Raw genomic sequence first — 16759 nt, forward strand, 5'->3', positions numbered from 1 at the left:
TTTCAAGCCTCCTAACACTTCAGAGATTTTGCCTTGCATTTGTTTTGCCTTAAAGGAAGTCTTACTAGGTTCGACTGGCTTTTCAGCTTTGTCACACATTCGTATAGAAACTTCCAGAAGAGTACTGAGCAGCATTGTACTTCTGGAAACCAGATATAATGTTTCCATGATCAGCAAAACTTTTCTTTTGGAACAAGAGAAATGATTTTCCCAATGTCCAGGGAAATCAATCTCTGCTTTGGCCTCAAGCCATTTGATGCAGCTTCCAGGGCTAAGAAAATGCTTGACATTGATGGCCCTATTGGAGATGCTTCCCCTTCCCAGAATTCCTTCTGTCCTTGCAAAACCTGTCTGATCCTGGGCCAACTTTCAAGACGGCAGCTAACAAATCCACAAAATCAATCTAAGCTCTTAGGAAAGAGTTAAATCTCTGGTCTTTTCCAACCCTGGCTACAAATTAAAATCATCTGAAAGGGGGAGGGGCATTTTTAAAATAATAACAATTCCAGAGACCTAATCCTAACCAACTGAACTAGGATTTCCAGGGGTGAGGCTGAGGCATCTGTGTTTTTCAAAAGGTCTTTAGGTGATACTAACATACAAACAAGGCAGAGAACCACTTTCACACACCAAGAATTATGACAGCCACTTAGGCGTGCTTGCTCTGCCTCTGTTGCCCTGCTTTCTCTTTCCATAGGTTATATGTCATCCTCACTGCAGCCTTACTTGCGTGATCATCATCAGCAAGTTCAGACTTGTAACAAGTGCTAGAGGTGGGATTCATACTAGGGTTTTTCTGACTCCCCTGCCTTTCTTCTTCTGCAACATTCATGTTTCTCAAAGCGTGGGATGTAGATCTCTGATAGTTTGCACATTGATTTTAGATGGTGTGTGGGTATGACCTTAAATAACACTGAATTGTGTGAAAGAAAGTTATTCCTTTTACAATTCTCACTTTAAATTCTTCAGATTAAGGAGAAAGTCTTAGTGGTATTAGTATGTCTTAAATTCCTCTCACCTGTCTTTTTAACAAAACTTTAAGAAGCCCAGAACATTCTGTGGGAAATAGAATCTAGCTGAGGTGTAATAATATTGTTTTATTCTCACTGTATTTACTTTATTATTTGCTTCTGTTTATGGCAAATAGCACATGTTTTCCATGTATTTAAGTGAAAAAAGTAATTAAGTTGATTTTTAAAATATTAAAGAACAGTACAGGTGTCTTGAATATAGCGCAAAAAAAAAGTTTATGTGGCAGTTGAATGACAGAAGTTTGAAAAATACTTTCCTACAACATGGCACAGACAGCAGGGAAAGGCAGGCATTCACCCTCTCAAGTAATTAATGAAATTCAAATCAAAACAAATGATATGCCATTTTTTTCACCTATTGAATTGTCAGGATTTTTCTTAAAGATGCTTGTCCATGATGAAAGCCTTCGAAAACAGTCATCTCTGGTACAGGTGATAGAAGTATATTTTGCTACATATTTCCTAGAAAGCAGTTGGAAATAAAAATTGTAAGTTTTTAAAATATATATAATCTGTGGCCAATAATTCCACTTCTAGGGATTTATCCTAAGAAAATAATGTGAATTGTCAAAGCTCATGAGTATGAGCTTTGAGTATGTTGTTGAGTATGAGTTGAGTATGAGTATGGGAAACATAAGAGTATGTTTCTCACAGCATTGTTTATTATTGAAAAACACTGCAAGCAACTTCTGTGCCCAAAACAAGAAATTACATAAGTTAATTATGGTCCATTTATAAAATGAAATAGCATGCAACTTTAGAATTGATGCCATTTAGACAAATCTGGAAGACAGATAAGAAATCTGTTCCAATATTTGCTGCTATTATGGGAATGGGATCAGGGTTTTTTGTTTTTGTTTTTGTTTTTTTTCTTTTCATTGCTTAACTTATTTGAACATCATGTCCATTCATTACTTTAAAAATGTAACTCAAAGTATGATATTATTTTTAAATTAGGCTAAAAAATGGGAAAATATTTATAACTTTACTGTTAAGTATGAGGAAAAGCAGTAACAAAGTATATGAATGACTAATTTTTTGTTTAAAAAAAGTGAATATGTATTCTTAGAAAAAATATTGAAATGATTTTAAGAAAAAATTATATAACGAACCTTGTTTGTTAAAGGCCATTTTCATCTCCCTCGTTGGCAGACTAAGGTTCCCCAGAGGTGTCCCAGGATAGGAAGGTCCTTGGCAATAGTATCCCAATTGATAGAAACAAAGAGTGGACCACAGAAATGGAACAGGACTTAACAAAAATGATGAATAGTCACCATTCATTCATTATTTGGTGAGTGTATGTCAAGCCCTGAGCTATTAAATAGTTTCAGGAGAAGTTATTACCACTTCCCTTACTAATAAGGAGAAAATTCCACACAGACAATTTAAAACTCCACCATCTTCCACAGGCACTAATGTAACTCAGGGATGTTTTCTTTGTAGCAATTTTGCAATTTTGAAGAAGATTGTTCATGACATAACATGGCAACTGGGAAAATTTGTAGCTTTCCTTTCATCTTAGAAAGGAAGATCTGAATTACATGCACCCCAGGAGAAAATATCTCTTTCTGGTTGTGTGTGTGTGTGTTTTACAAAAACCTACTGAATTCCTTAGTCTCTCCTGAAGTTAGATATAGTAAGCTGAAAACTTGTCAGAATGTCTCAGTTAAAGAACAAGCATCAAAATACCTAGGCCGAGGGGTTCGAATCGAAAGACCTGACTCCAAGCCCAGGTTCCGAGCAGAGGCCAGCAGAGGGGCCCAAGCTCCCTGACATTCAGAACCCCTAGACATAAAAGCAAGGTGCTGAACTACAGAGATTATCATCCTCCATATCATGACTTAAAATGGAACATTTGAACTTCCAAGGCATAATTTCTCCCCTTTGACTCCCTATCCAGTATGTATGGATGTGAGAGTTGGACCATAAAGAAGGCTAAGTGCCAAAGAACTGAAGCTTTTGACCTGTGGTGTTGGAGAATACTCTCCTTTTTTAAATTTGTTTATTTTAATTGGAGTCTAATTACTTTACAATACTGTAGTGGTTTTTGCCATACATTGACATGAATCAACCATGGGGGTACATGTGTTCCCCATCCTGACCCCCCCTCCCACCTCCCTCCCCATCCCATCCCTCAGGCTCATCCCAGTGCACCGGCCCTGAGCACCCTGTCTCATGCATTGAACTTGGACTCGTGATCTATTTCACATATGATAATATACATGTTTCAATGCTGTTTTCTCAAGTCATCCCACCCTCGCCTTCTCCCACATGGAGAAGACTCTTGAGAGTCCCTTGGGCTGCAAAGAGATCCAGCCTGTACATCCTAAAGGAAATTAGTCCTGACTATTCATTGGAAGGACTGATGCTGAAGCTGAAGCTCTAATACTTTGGCCACCTGATGTGAAGAGCCGACTCACTGGAAAAGACCTTGATGCTGGGAAAGATTGAAGGCGGGAGGAGAAGGGGGCAACAGGGGATGAGATGGTTGGATAGCATCACCAACTCAATGATGATTTTGAGCAAGCTCCAGGAGATGGTGAAGGACAGGGAAGCCTGGCATGCTGCAGTCTATGAGGTTGCAAAGAGTCAGACATAACTGAGCAACTGAACAACAACAGCAACTCCTTATCAAGACTCTGAGCTTCTCTGACATAGCCCATGTCCCACAACATATCACTGGTTGTTAATCTGAAATTCAAATCTAGACAAATTTTTTTTTTCTTTTCCTAAGTCTGCCAACCCTAATTCTACAGACTTGATAATTATACAATTTTCTATAGACTGCATTCTTTTTTTTTTTTTTTTTTTTGGTTGTGCCTGAGCAGCATGAGAAATCCTAGTTCCCCAAGCAGGGATCAAACTCATGCCCCCTGCAATGGGAGTGAGGAGTCTTAACCACTGAATCACCACTAGAGAAGTCCCACAGACTGCATTTTTAAAGTAGTGCAAATCATTGAACACTTTATGCCAATGTAGTTCTTATTGGTCTAGAACCATGACTCTCAACCATGGCTGCACATTAGAACCATCTAAGGAAATTAAATCTATATATCTATCCATCTGGTCTTCCCTGGTGACTCAGCAGCAAAGAATCCATCTGCACTGCAGTAGACACAGGCTCTATCCCTGGGTCAGGAAGATTTCCCCAGAGGAGCCTGGTGGGGCTACAGTCCATGGGGTCCCAAGAGTCAAACACAACTTAGTGACTAAACTATCACCAGTACCATCTATCTGTCTGTCTGTGTGTCTGTCTATCTATCTATCTGTATCTATATACAGATATAGGGCTTGGCTGGTGGCTCAGACAGTGAACAATCTGCCTGCAACACAGGAGACCCAGGTTTGATGCCTGGGTTGTGAACATCCCATGGAGGAGGGCATGGTAGCCCACACCAGTATTCTTGCCTGGAAAATCCATGGACAGAGGAGCCTGGTGGGCTACAGTCCATGAATGTGTAGTAGGTCCTGATCTGGACACTGGTAATTTTTTAATTGAAAGAAAATTGCTTTACAATGTTGTGTTGGTTTCTGAGGTACAACAACTCAAATCAGCCATCATTATACATATATCCCCTCCCTCTTGAGCCTCCCTCCTCTCCTCCCATCCCACCCCTCTAGGTCATCACAGAACACCAAGCTGGGCTCTCTCTATTATATATGGACACTGATACTTTTAAAAGCTGAGCATCTGCTGTAGTGTGAAGAAAATGAGCCTAAATAGAATGTATCTCATAACCTCATATAGGATTTGCCATCTGTAAATCCAAACTCTGTTTGCTTAAAGGGGATGTTTTACTTGGCAAGAAACCCTGAAAATGCCTCATCCACAAAATGGCAATCAGATCAAAAGTCCTACTGCTCAGAAAGTATTCATGTTTGCTGAGGCCCTCAAGGAGGGTGCAAAAGACTGGCTTTCCCTGGAACCCTGCTCCCTGCCTGCCCACTCCTCAAGACTTGGAATCCATACTGTCCCACCAAGCCAGAGAATATTCAGGCTGCATGACCCATCCTGCCATCCCTGTGGTTGTCCTTCCCTTGATGTAACCATGCTAGGAAATTTACCAGAACTGGCACATCCAGATTAGGTGATGAAAAGGGAGACATTCTTAGGGTCAATGTTTGGGAAGAGCATTTGTGGCCAAAATAGCTCTAACTCAGCAAGTCAAATAGAACAGAGGAAGTCCTTTATCTCTGGGATGCTAGGAGAAAAACAAAAAGCCTCATTTGTGACTTAAAATTGTGTTTGAATTAGGGTTGCCAGATTTAGGGAGGAAAATGGGACACCTGACTAGATTTGAATTTAAGATAAATAACCAATCACTTTTTAGTATAAGTATGTCCTGAATATTACACAGGATATACTTACACTCAAAAGGTATCATTTGCTTATCTGAAATTCAAATGTAAGCAGGTACCCTGTATTTGATCTAGCCACTCTAGTTAAAATATACCTGCATGTTCAATAAAGAAAATTGAAATATTAAATTCCCAAGCCAGTCATTTAAAGTTACAGAACAAAGCCATCAACTGAATTCAGCCATTTGTTTCTCACCACAGGCTTGAACAATTGTGCAGTCATGCCATGTAATGACTTGGAATTAAGGAATAAGGAATTCAGTTCAGTTCAGCCACTCAGTCGTGTCCAACTCTTTGCGACCCCACAGACTGCGACACACCAGGCCTCCCTCGCCATCACCAACTCCCAGAGTTTACTCAAACTCATGTCCATGGAGTCGGTGACGCCATTCAACCATCTCATCCGCTGTCATCCCCTTCTCCTCCTGCCTTTAATCTTTCCCAGCATCAGGGTCTTTTCAAATGAGTCAGTTTTTCGCATCAGGTGGCCAAAGTATTGGAGTTTCAGCTTCAACATCAGTCCTTCCAATGAATAGTCAGGACTGATTTCCTTTAGGATGGACTGGTTGGATCTCCTTGCAGTCCAAGGGACTCCCAAGAGTCTTCGCCAACACCACAGTTCAAAAGCATCAGTTCTTCTGCGCTTATCTTTCTTTATAGTCCAACTCTCACATCCATACATGCTGCTGTTGCTGCTGCTAAGTCAATTCAGTCATGTCCAACTCTGTGTGACCCCATAGACAGCAACCCACCAGGCTCCGCTGTCCCTGGGATTCTCCAGGCAAGGACACTGGAGTGGGTTGCCATTTCCTTCTCCAATGCATGAAAGTGAAAAGTGACAGTGAAGTCGCTCAGTCGTGTCTGACTCTTAGCGACCCCATGGACTGCAGCCTACCAGACTCCTCCATCCATGGGATTTTCCAGGCAAGAGTACTGGAGTGGGTTGCCATTGCCTTCTCTGCATCCATACATGGCTACTGGAAAAACTATAGCTTTGTTATAGCTTGACTAGATGGACCTTTGTCAGCAAAGTAATGCCTCTGCTTTTTAATATGCTGTCTAGGTTGGTCATAACTTTTCTTCCAAGGAGCAAGCATCTTTTAATTTCATGGCTGCAGTCAACGTCTCCCATGATTTTGGAGACCCAAAAAATAAAGTCTGCCACTGTTTCCCCATCTATTTGCCATGAAAAGATGGGACCAGATGCCAGGATCTTAGTTTTCTGAATGCTGAGTTTTAAGCCAACTTTTTCACTCTCCTCTTTTACTTTCATCAAGAGGCTCTTTAGTTCTTCTTCACTTTCTGCCATAAGGGTGGTGTCATCTGCATATCTTAGGTTATTGATATTTCTCCCGGCAATCTTGATTCAAGCTTGTGCTTCCTCCAGCCCAGTGTTTCTCATGATGTACTCTGCATACAAGTTAAATAAGCAGAGTGACAATATACAGCCTTGACGTACTCCTTTCCCTATTTGGAACCAGTCTGTTGTTCCATGTCCAGTTCTAACTGTTCCTTCTTGACCTGCATACAGATTTCTCAAGAGGCAGGTCAGGTGTTCTGGTATTCCCATCTCTTTCAGAATTTTCCACAGTTTGTGGTGATTCACACAGTCAAAGGCTTTGGCATAGCCAATAAAACAGAAGTAGATGTTTTTCTGGAACTCTTTTGCTTTTTCAATGATCCAGCGGATATTGGCAATTTGATCTCTGGCTCCTCTGCCTTTTCTAAAACCAGCTTGAACATCTGGAAGTTCACGGTTCACGTATAATAAGGAGTATTCCCTAATAAAGGTCTGCAGGAATCGGATGTGACTTAGCATTTCCTGGTGCTATTGAAACTCCCTCCATATTTCTTGCATTTTCTGACAGATTTATATCCAGTTTATTATAGAGTTCTGTGACAACTCAGAAGAGAGGGTGTGTTCAAGATCTCAAAAATGAAATAAAAAAGGTGCAGGGGGGAAAAATGTACAGAGATTCTTGAAAAGGAAAGAGACCTATGTTAAATGCAAACTAGTATTCATGATATAATATACTTTTAAAAAGCACAGTAGGTAGGTGGCGCCCAGAGTATGGGCTTCCCAGGTGGTGCTAGTGGTAAAGAACCCACCTGCCAATGCAGGAGATGCAAGAGATGTAGGTTCAATCTCTGGGTCAGGGAGGTCCCCTGGAGGAGGGCATGGCAACCCATTCCAATATTTTCACCTGGAAAATTCTATACAGAGTAGCCAGGCTGGCTAAAGTCCATGGGGCCACAAAGCATAGGACATGACTGAGCATGTGCACATACACACACACACACACACACACACACACACACACACACCCCAAAGTATTACAAACTGAAGTTTGGCTTGGCTTACAACTATTTACATGAAGCAGAAGTTGACTACTTACAGAATATGAACTTCATTGTCTCCAAAGTAAATAACTTATATTCTAATGTATGTCTTCAAACTCAAATTGCGCAGTTTATCTACATAAGCTAGTCAAATGAACTAGGCAATTGCTAGATAATCCTGTTGCTTTGTATCTCTTCTGGGCAAACTGATTGGCTAAAGGGCTAAAAGACAGGGATTCATGCATCCACTCTGCCACTTACAGACTTAGTCTTTCTCACCTGTAATTTCTTTATACACTGAAAGAAACATTTTTTGTTCTACATGCCTCATTATTTTTTTTTTAATTTTCAAGGAAGAAAATCTTGACAAACTTCTCAAAGTGCATACACACATAGGTTTAATCACTGTACCACATGCTATTTTGTGTTTTGCTGCTTTTTCTTAATTTTGAATTTTCATGTATCAATATCATACCCATTTTTATCCTCATTGGTGCTCTCATGACATGACATCATATTAATATCTCAGCAGTAATTTCTCCCCAATTATTAAATATTTATTATGATTCTAGCTTTTTTCTGTTGAAGAAAGTGTTACATCCATTTTTATACAAGTGGTCTTTTTGTTCTCTTTCAGTTTACTTTGTTGGAACATGGTCCTTGAAACAAGTTACTTAGTTTTTGTTATCTATTGTCAAGTCACTTCAGGAGAGGGGGAGCCTATAAACTCATCTGTGTATCCAGGGCCACTCCCACATTGTCTTTTGACCTTTCAATTTATCCTAATAGAAAGGCAGTAGTAATTCTTTTAACTGAAGCTCTTTGTCAAGGTGGCTGAATATTTTTCAGTATCTCATTTCATAATTGTATTTCAAAATATAGAAATATATCTATTAGCTCAGTTGGTAAGAATCTGCCTGCAATGCAGGAGACCCAGGTTCAATTCCTGGGTCGGGAAGATCCCCTGGAGAAAGAAATGGCAACCCACTCCAGTATTCTTGCCTGGAGAATTCCATGGACAGAGGAGCCTGGCAGACTACAGTCTATCAGGTCACAGGAGTCAGACATGACTTAGCGACTAAACCACCACCACCATCTTTCTCTTTCCTCAGCCTTTCCACCTTAAGTATAATATCGTGTCTCTATATTTTAATTTGTTTTTAATCTTTCTGTTGCACTTTCTTTCATCTTAAGGTTTTATTACTGTTCATCATATAGAATATTTCACTTTAATATAATTGAACCCATCCTTGTCCCTATTATCTTCTTCCACAGTTAAGATAGGTAGTCTTTTTCATTTCCTTCTACAGTTTTCATGGGACTATTCAAAATGTTTAACTATATCACATCTGGAATGTATTGTGGCCTGTGAGAACCAAGAACTGTATTGAGAAAAATAAAAGATTTAGAGTTAAAAAAGAACTAATTTGAGTTCAGCAGTAATAGCTATGGCCTTAGGCAAGTCACTAACCTTTTAAGGCACAGTGTCCTCTACTAGACTGAAGGCAAGGACCTCGTCTTATTTCTCTTTGTCTTCCCCACATCATCAAGCGAATTACCTCACATATATAGAATATATTTTGTAAGCTCTATATTTAAGTTAAATTTTTGCACATTGCTGTCCAGTTGTTGCAACAGCAGTACTTGAATTTGTTTCTCAATTTAGTTGGCTGCTTGTGATTGATCATATATCACTAATACTCAGTTTTGCTCCAGTAGCAAAATACCTGTTCTAGTGTTTTAAAAAGCAACATAAAATATGGAGGTATTAAAATTAAAATAATAAAAATTAAAATTTGATGCTAAATCAGATACCAGCTTATACTAGATTCTAGTATGGTATAGATACCATCAGATACTAATATTTTGTTTTAATTTATGGGAAATTTTAAAAAGAGAAAATTCAATCCAATAACTGATTCTTTCTAAGAATTGGGAAAAGAACACCCACCCATAGAACAACAAATTCATCAAGATCAAAAATTGAGACCCACGTCTTATATTAAGCATTCCTAGTGGAAAATATAAATAAAGGCTTCTGATCAATTGTAATCTTTACATAAAGAACAACTGAACTGGGCTGAACTTCAACTGAACCCTAAAACAATTTAAGATCAGTCTTTTGAGTTGCCAGGGTTGGAATTCCTATAATAGTAGAAAGTCTAAAAGAGAATAGATGTCAGATCTCCAGTACATGCTTAAAACAAGCAACCTTAACTCTAAACACTCTGTTCATTAATCTATAAATCTGAAGGTCTAACGTAAAAGAGCCTCACAACTCATGTTCTACCATATTACAAAATATAGACTTTGCAAAGCATATGGAAGTAGGTGTGTTGGAACTATCAGAAAGTACCCATTTCAGTTCTGGATTCCTTTTACTCTGCGGTTGGTGCTAGTACAAGAGACTGGAGTCCTGTTCTCTGCACAGCTCCGGAAGAAGTGAATGGGGATGTCTGTCCAGGCTACTGGAATCCTCTGCAAGCACCATCATTCTGCTATGCTAATTAATATTTTTTCATGGAGCTTACTTTTATGCAGACCTTTGACTTTTTAAAAGAATTTTTTATTAAGAAGACAATATGGTATAGTTTTTTTAACTGCTAGAATAGGAGGTAGGAGATCTAGGGTTGGGTCTCTACTCTGCCACTCAAACTGGAGTAAGTCTTCCAACATTTATGGGCCTCAGTTTCCTTTTGTGAAAAAATGGGTATTTAGAACAGATAGTTCCTAAAGCCCTGTATGGTTCTAATAGTCTTGTTCAAACATAGATATGTTCCAGTTCAAAAAATGCAAAACTTCATATTTAGGAAACTGATAATTTGTTCTTCATAATCGTCTTTGCTGAGTCATTCTTCACTTAGAAAATTCTCCTAGAACTTCTTTGTAGAGTAAGGATCTCTAATAAAATCAAACTATGATTCCAAGTACAAATCACTCTTTTATAAATAAATAGTTTATGGTATACATATCCTTGGTTCAGGAAAATGATATCTCCTCTCCAGTCCATGGCACTCATGAGCAGTATTTTATGGCAGCTGTGTGTGTGTGTGTGTGTGTGTGTGTGTGTGTGTGTGTGTGTGTTTATTTGTGTCTGTGTGTGTGTTGGCAAGAAGTTAGAACTGCTGAATTCTGACTCAGATATAGTGCAGAAGGATAGTAGGTTTCACAAAAAGCACCTGCTTGGAAGGGAAATAAATCATGACTTCATTGTACACGTGGCTTCCTAATCTCCAGTGCACCCTTGGTCCAGGGTTCTGAAATCAGGACTAAGACAGAGAGGCTGCTCCGTGAAATCGTGCAATCATCCTTTCGCCTTCTCCTTTACACTACCTCCAGAGACTGCATGGATCAGTGGCATTGTTCAAAGCATTTCAGAAAATACTAGCTCAAGCCACTTTGCCTTCAAAATGTATCCCACCAAAAGGTTTGCTTCTCATCTACCCAACAATGTGTGTTCTCCAGATGTCTTTGAACTCTCACTGTAGGACATGGTACAAACTGCCCCAGATTGCCTTCATTGCCTTAACTGTCTCACCAAGAGGGCATTCTCTACTCTACAAAGGCTAACCACCAACCTCTACTTCACCAGCATGGACAAACCAATTTGCTTTCTGTCACTGTTGACTGCTGACTCAGATAAGAAAGATGAAGGCAAACTCCCTGATAGCTACCCTTGTTTACACTTAGCAGTCTGTGTGTGTGTGTGTGTGTGTGTGTGTGTGTGTGTGTGTGTGTGTGTGTAGTATTTCTCCTGATATTAGCAAAGCTCTAACTTGCTTGTTAAAATAGGACAGAGTTTCTGCTAAATGCATTTATGTGATGAGCAATTTTACACTTAATTTTCCCAAAACCTCAGATAGTTGACAGAAAACTTCTGTTATCCTGTTGCAGATTCAGAAAATGGTCTTGCACAGAAGCAGCGAACACCTCGCCGAAGATGTCAGGAGCCCAAAATGTTGAGTAGCCCTGAGGATACCATGTACTATAACCAGTTAAATGTGAGTTCAAAGTGGCCATAAAGCTGTTTCACTGGCTTTGTTTCCAGTTAATAATTCTGTTATTAATACCTGTTCCAGCCCCTCCAGCCCCACCCCCACTCTCTTATACTCTCGTCTTGAACATGTGCTTAGGCTCTTTATCTGTTGCTTTCATGTCAGGATGTCTGCCTTCACGGTGAATAATTGATGTGGTTTATCAAAGACGAGCAAGATGCATGCTTCATCAGGCTCACTTGAGCCCTTTGATCAAAAAAATTATGCTGTGACTTCTGATATTATCAGCATCTGCTTGCATTCAACACAAAATCACTTTGAATTAAAAATTAACGACTTGCTGCTTTGCTTTGACTGTGTTCTTGGCCCTCTCCACAGGGAACTCTAGAATATCAAGGGAGCAAGAGGAAGCCAAGAAAACTTGGGTAAATATCTGTCTTCTTAGTTCTAAGCAACTGTAAACAGAAGGGGTCCTTTGTGATATTACAGAAAATGCAAAACTTTCTAGAGAGGCTTCTAAAAATATGCAGTGGGGATATCACCACTATTATTGACATTGGAAACTACTTTTCACAGTAGCAAGTACACAAAACTTGAATTTATTCTGTCTGAAAAGACTGAAATTGCCACCAAAAAGTAAATGTTATTTCTCATAATTATCCAGGGAATTATACTGTCCTTATAATTCGAGATATGTATTGGGTTGTATAAAACTGTCCCACAATCAGAGCACTTCATGTAGTGCAAATACTCCTTCCTCCACATTCCTCTACCCTTGAGCCTTAAAGGTACACAGAGGAAATTTTCTCCCAATGATTAGCCAGGAGGCACTACAGAGTTTGTGGCTGATTTGACTGATAGCGTCTCGAATAGCAGTGAGATAGGTAATTGGTAGTAGTTTGAGAGCTAAAGATGGTCCGGAGGGGAACTCTCTCATCTAGAGGGAACCAGACAAGTTAATTCACATAAATCAAGCTGCAATACGATCACAACTTCCAGATACCACTAAATCGGGTCCGTTATTAGTGTGTGACCCAGATGTGAGAGGCTTTGTGACTCAGACCCCGGTTTCCATGCTGGGAGACCCTGAGCTACGCTAAGCTGTGCCCCACCACCCAGTGTGGGGGCCCAGCCCTCTTCCAGGAACTTACACAATTTTAGCTGCCCCACTGATGACTGCTGCACTTGTTTTCTTCTGCTGCTGAAACTCTTTCCTTTGTTGCAGCCAAATCAAAGTGCTTGATGGGGAAGATGAATATTACAAATCTCTGTCACCTGTGGACTCTATCCCTGAGGAAGACAGCTCAGTCCACCCTTTCTTTTTTTCTTCATCTTCAAAAGGGGCATCTTTTGCTCAACCCTGAGCTATACCTTCTGCCTCCCAAGTCTGTTGAGGGTAAGAACAATCATGGTAATTCACTGACTGTCATTCAATAAGAAAGGTGCAATGGGATCAACTTCTTTGGACATGTGGTCTGTGCTGGAGACTTACTGAACAATTTTCAGATTCCAAACCATTTTCTCCAGCCTCTATCACCTACTCCCCTGTCTCGCAACATCTGCTCTGTAGCCTGAGCTGGGCAACCCCTCCTTTTCTTAACTCTTGAGTCCCTGTGGGACATGAGCATACCTCCACTACAGCAATACCCATAATTCATGCCCCAATATCTATGAGAGTAACAATCTCACCTGAGGACACTGATGATATTTCTTTATTTTTCCTACCACATCATTCCATGCAGAATCTGCCCCTGTGAAAATCCAGGAGTCCCTTTCCTCATCACCTCTGCACTGCATCCTCTTTCCTTTTGCTGGTCTTTTCTATCCTTCCCACCTCACCACAGGGTTGGGGCTTCATTACTGAGTGCCCCCCTCCCAGAGGGATACACTCAAGGTCTCTGAGGCCAGGATAATGTTTCATGCTTAGGGGAAGAAGTCTGAACCTTTCAGGTTCTTCCTTTAAGGCAAATGAACCCCTCTCCTGCTGGTTATTATTCTGATTAAACTTTGCTTCTTTATTCCACCTTACTAAGACACCTTTATCACCTTGACAGTATAAAGAAAGGAATGAATTGGAAAGAAAATTTGGACCCATCAGAGTTCGTGTCACATTATTTTGTTACTGTCCATTCCCTGGTTGACTGTCTCCATGAGGCCATGAGTAGCTGCAGAGGAAGTATCTTGTCTTCTCCATCTTTGTGGCCACAGAGTCTAGCACGGTGCCCAGCACAGGAGGAATGCCCCCCCTTGAGTGAGTGGAGAGACTTAGTTACTGAAACATATCTAAAGTTACTTTCAATTACATGTGATTGATCACTTTTCTTATACCATAAGCTCTGATTTTTCACTGAAGCTTGGACTAGTCCTATTTAATCATATTATACCATATATGACTCAGTGTGATCCAATGCAACAAACTCTCTTGAGTAGCTACTGTGCAAAACAGTATGTGAGACTGCTGTGTGATATGAAAATCTAACTTTCTCTAGAAAAGATGTTCTTAATATTCTTTCTACTTTAAAAATATTTGGCCAATAGTACACATGGGAGTACCTAGATTTTGAAAAAAATAAACTTGAGGAAATAGAAAAAGTAATTGTTACCAAAGTTTTAAAGGGGAGAGTTCTAATAAGCATTTTACAAACACAAATGATGAAATGAGGCATTTAAAGATCTCAGAAATTGTAACATTAAAAGAAAAAGAAATAGAGCCAATTTTTCAATAGTTGAACTTTACTGTTTAAAAAATGAGTCTTGATCTTTTTTCCAGATCTTCACCCTAAATGTATGTTCATAAGGTATGCAAATAGAGCAGAAACACAAATGCATTTTATTTTATTGTTTAAAATATAGTATATAGAATATATAGATTTTAACATTGTTATTAATATAAATAGTTTTGGCAATTTCACTTTCATCATTGATTCATCTACTTTTGATTTGATAATGTTAGCTGTTCAAACTGTTGAATATAAATGTTCATAATCTCCCACTTGTCTGTATACAATTGTATACACAGGCTTGTTTCTAATTAAAATATACCTATAAGTAAAGTTTAAAAGGAAATAGAAGTAATTATAAAATCATAATTCAGAAGCTCTAAAATAACTGGTCATATAGAATAACTGCTTCAGTAATATCATGGCTCCTAACAGTACTTTAGAAATGATGTTCATTATCAGCTACTGCATAGATAAGACATATTATAGATGTTATTCTTTGACTAGTTATAATGCCACAAATTCAAAGAGCAATTCTTAAATCTCTAGATGAGAATGATGCAAACTGGAATCTCATAGATGTCTTACTAGATTTATGAAGGTTATGTGCATATAGCAAAAACAAAGCAAAAGTCAAACAGTCCAGAGTGTTCTTCTCAATGCCCCAAACTTAGTCCCTCTCCCAGAAGCAGTCATTTTTAAAAATTCTCTCTAATTCTTTTAATGGTTTCCATCATGTCTCTGAATAATTTGCTTTGATGTTGATTTATCATTTTAGACAATATCTACTCTCCCCTCTATGAAAGATGTGCATTTATCTCAATTTCTTCACCCCCTCTTCTTCCAGTGCTTACAATTTTGTGTTTAAATTGTTGTTGATTACCTTTTAAATTATATAATTAAATACCTGTTTTTTTGTGCCATTGACTCAAGACAGTATCTCTGTGAGAATGCCTGACATGAACAAAACCAGAAGACTGAAGGGTAATATCAAGACAAATAGAATAATGATCCTTGGACAAAATAGAAATAATTCCAAGAATAGTAGAACAGTATTTTAAAACTTCATGGAAACCATTGGTGTTCATGTTCTGAACTGCTGTTTCTTCCCCCATTTTGGTTCATCTACAGATATGCCTCCATCCCCTTTCTAAACTTAATTTTTAAATATAGTACATATACAGAAATAGGCACAAATCAGAAGACTTAGCTCAATAAGTTATCAGAAAATGAGTATCTATGTAACCACTCCTACAGTCAAGAACAGAGCACTGTCAGCACCCTAGAAGTCTCCTCCTTCCCAATCTCTACTACCCCCACCTACCTCCCCAAAGAGAAACACTCTCATGACATTATGGTAAATACTTCGTTGATCTTCATAGTTTTACCATTTACATGTATCCCTAAACACTACAGTTTGGTTTTATCTTTTATAGATAAATTTGGGAAACTATATATAAATGGAATCATGTAGTATGTAATTTGAGAGGGCCTTGTTCTTTTTATTCAATGTTATATTTGTGAAGTTCATCTGTGTTATGGGATTTAAATGTAGTTCATTCATTTTCATGACTGTGTAGTATTCCAGGTATAATTATGCCATAATTTATTTAGCCATTATACTTTTGATAGGCAAATATGAATTGTTTCCAATCTGAGTCTGTTTTGCAAATTGCTACCACAACATTATTGTATATGTCTCTTAGTTTATATTTGCATGCCTTTCTATTGGCTATATACCTAGGATTAGAATTATAGGATCCTAAGGTACACAGCAGCAGCAAGGTACGCATACCCTCACTTCAGTAGATGATGCCAAACTTTTTTCCTAAGTGATGTACCAATTTATCGTCATTCTGGTAGTAAAAGAAAGCTCCCATTGTTCTGCCCACTCCAGTATTCTTGATGGGAGAATCCCATGGATGGAGGAGCCTGGTGGGCTACAGTTCATGGGGTCGCAAAGAGTCAGACACGACTGAGCGACTTCACTTTCACTTTCATTGTTCTGCGTTCTCACCAACTCTGGCTGTTATCATTCTTCTTCATATGAGCACTTTGACAAGTATATAGTAGGGTCTTACTGTGATTATAGCTCACACATCGCTGATTAATAATGATATTGAGCATATTTATATGTGTTTAATAGCCATTTTAGATATCTCCTTTTGCTACATGTCTGTTTTTTATTGACTATTTTTCCTTTAATTTGAGGAATGTATTATACATTGTTAGTTATATGTGTTGCAAATAATTCCTCAAGTAGGTGGCTTGCCCTTTCTTCTTCTTAAAAAGCCTTTTGATTGAAAAGAAATTT

At 38.8% G+C, this 16759-nt stretch overlaps 1 protein-coding gene across 1 annotated transcript in view; it reads left to right on the forward strand.

Annotated features, from left to right (window-relative positions):
* The window catches only part of MYO3B (myosin IIIB), a 421954-nt gene extending 408328 nt beyond the window's left edge, over positions 1-13626 (forward strand). The window contains exons 35-37 of the mRNA XM_065928997.1: positions 11625-11731; positions 12104-12150; positions 12951-13626. Coding sequence (XP_065785069.1) covers positions 11625-11731; positions 12104-12150; positions 12951-13089 — 293 coding nt within the window. The 3' untranslated portion in view covers positions 13090-13626. The remainder of the gene's footprint in view (positions 1-11624; positions 11732-12103; positions 12151-12950) is intronic.
* The last annotated feature ends 3133 nt before the right edge of the window (positions 13627-16759 follow it).

The sequence above is a fragment of the Muntiacus reevesi genome, chromosome 3 (assembly GCF_963930625.1).
Source record: "Muntiacus reevesi chromosome 3, mMunRee1.1, whole genome shotgun sequence".
In the NCBI taxonomy this organism is placed as follows: domain Eukaryota; kingdom Metazoa; phylum Chordata; class Mammalia; order Artiodactyla; family Cervidae; genus Muntiacus; species Muntiacus reevesi.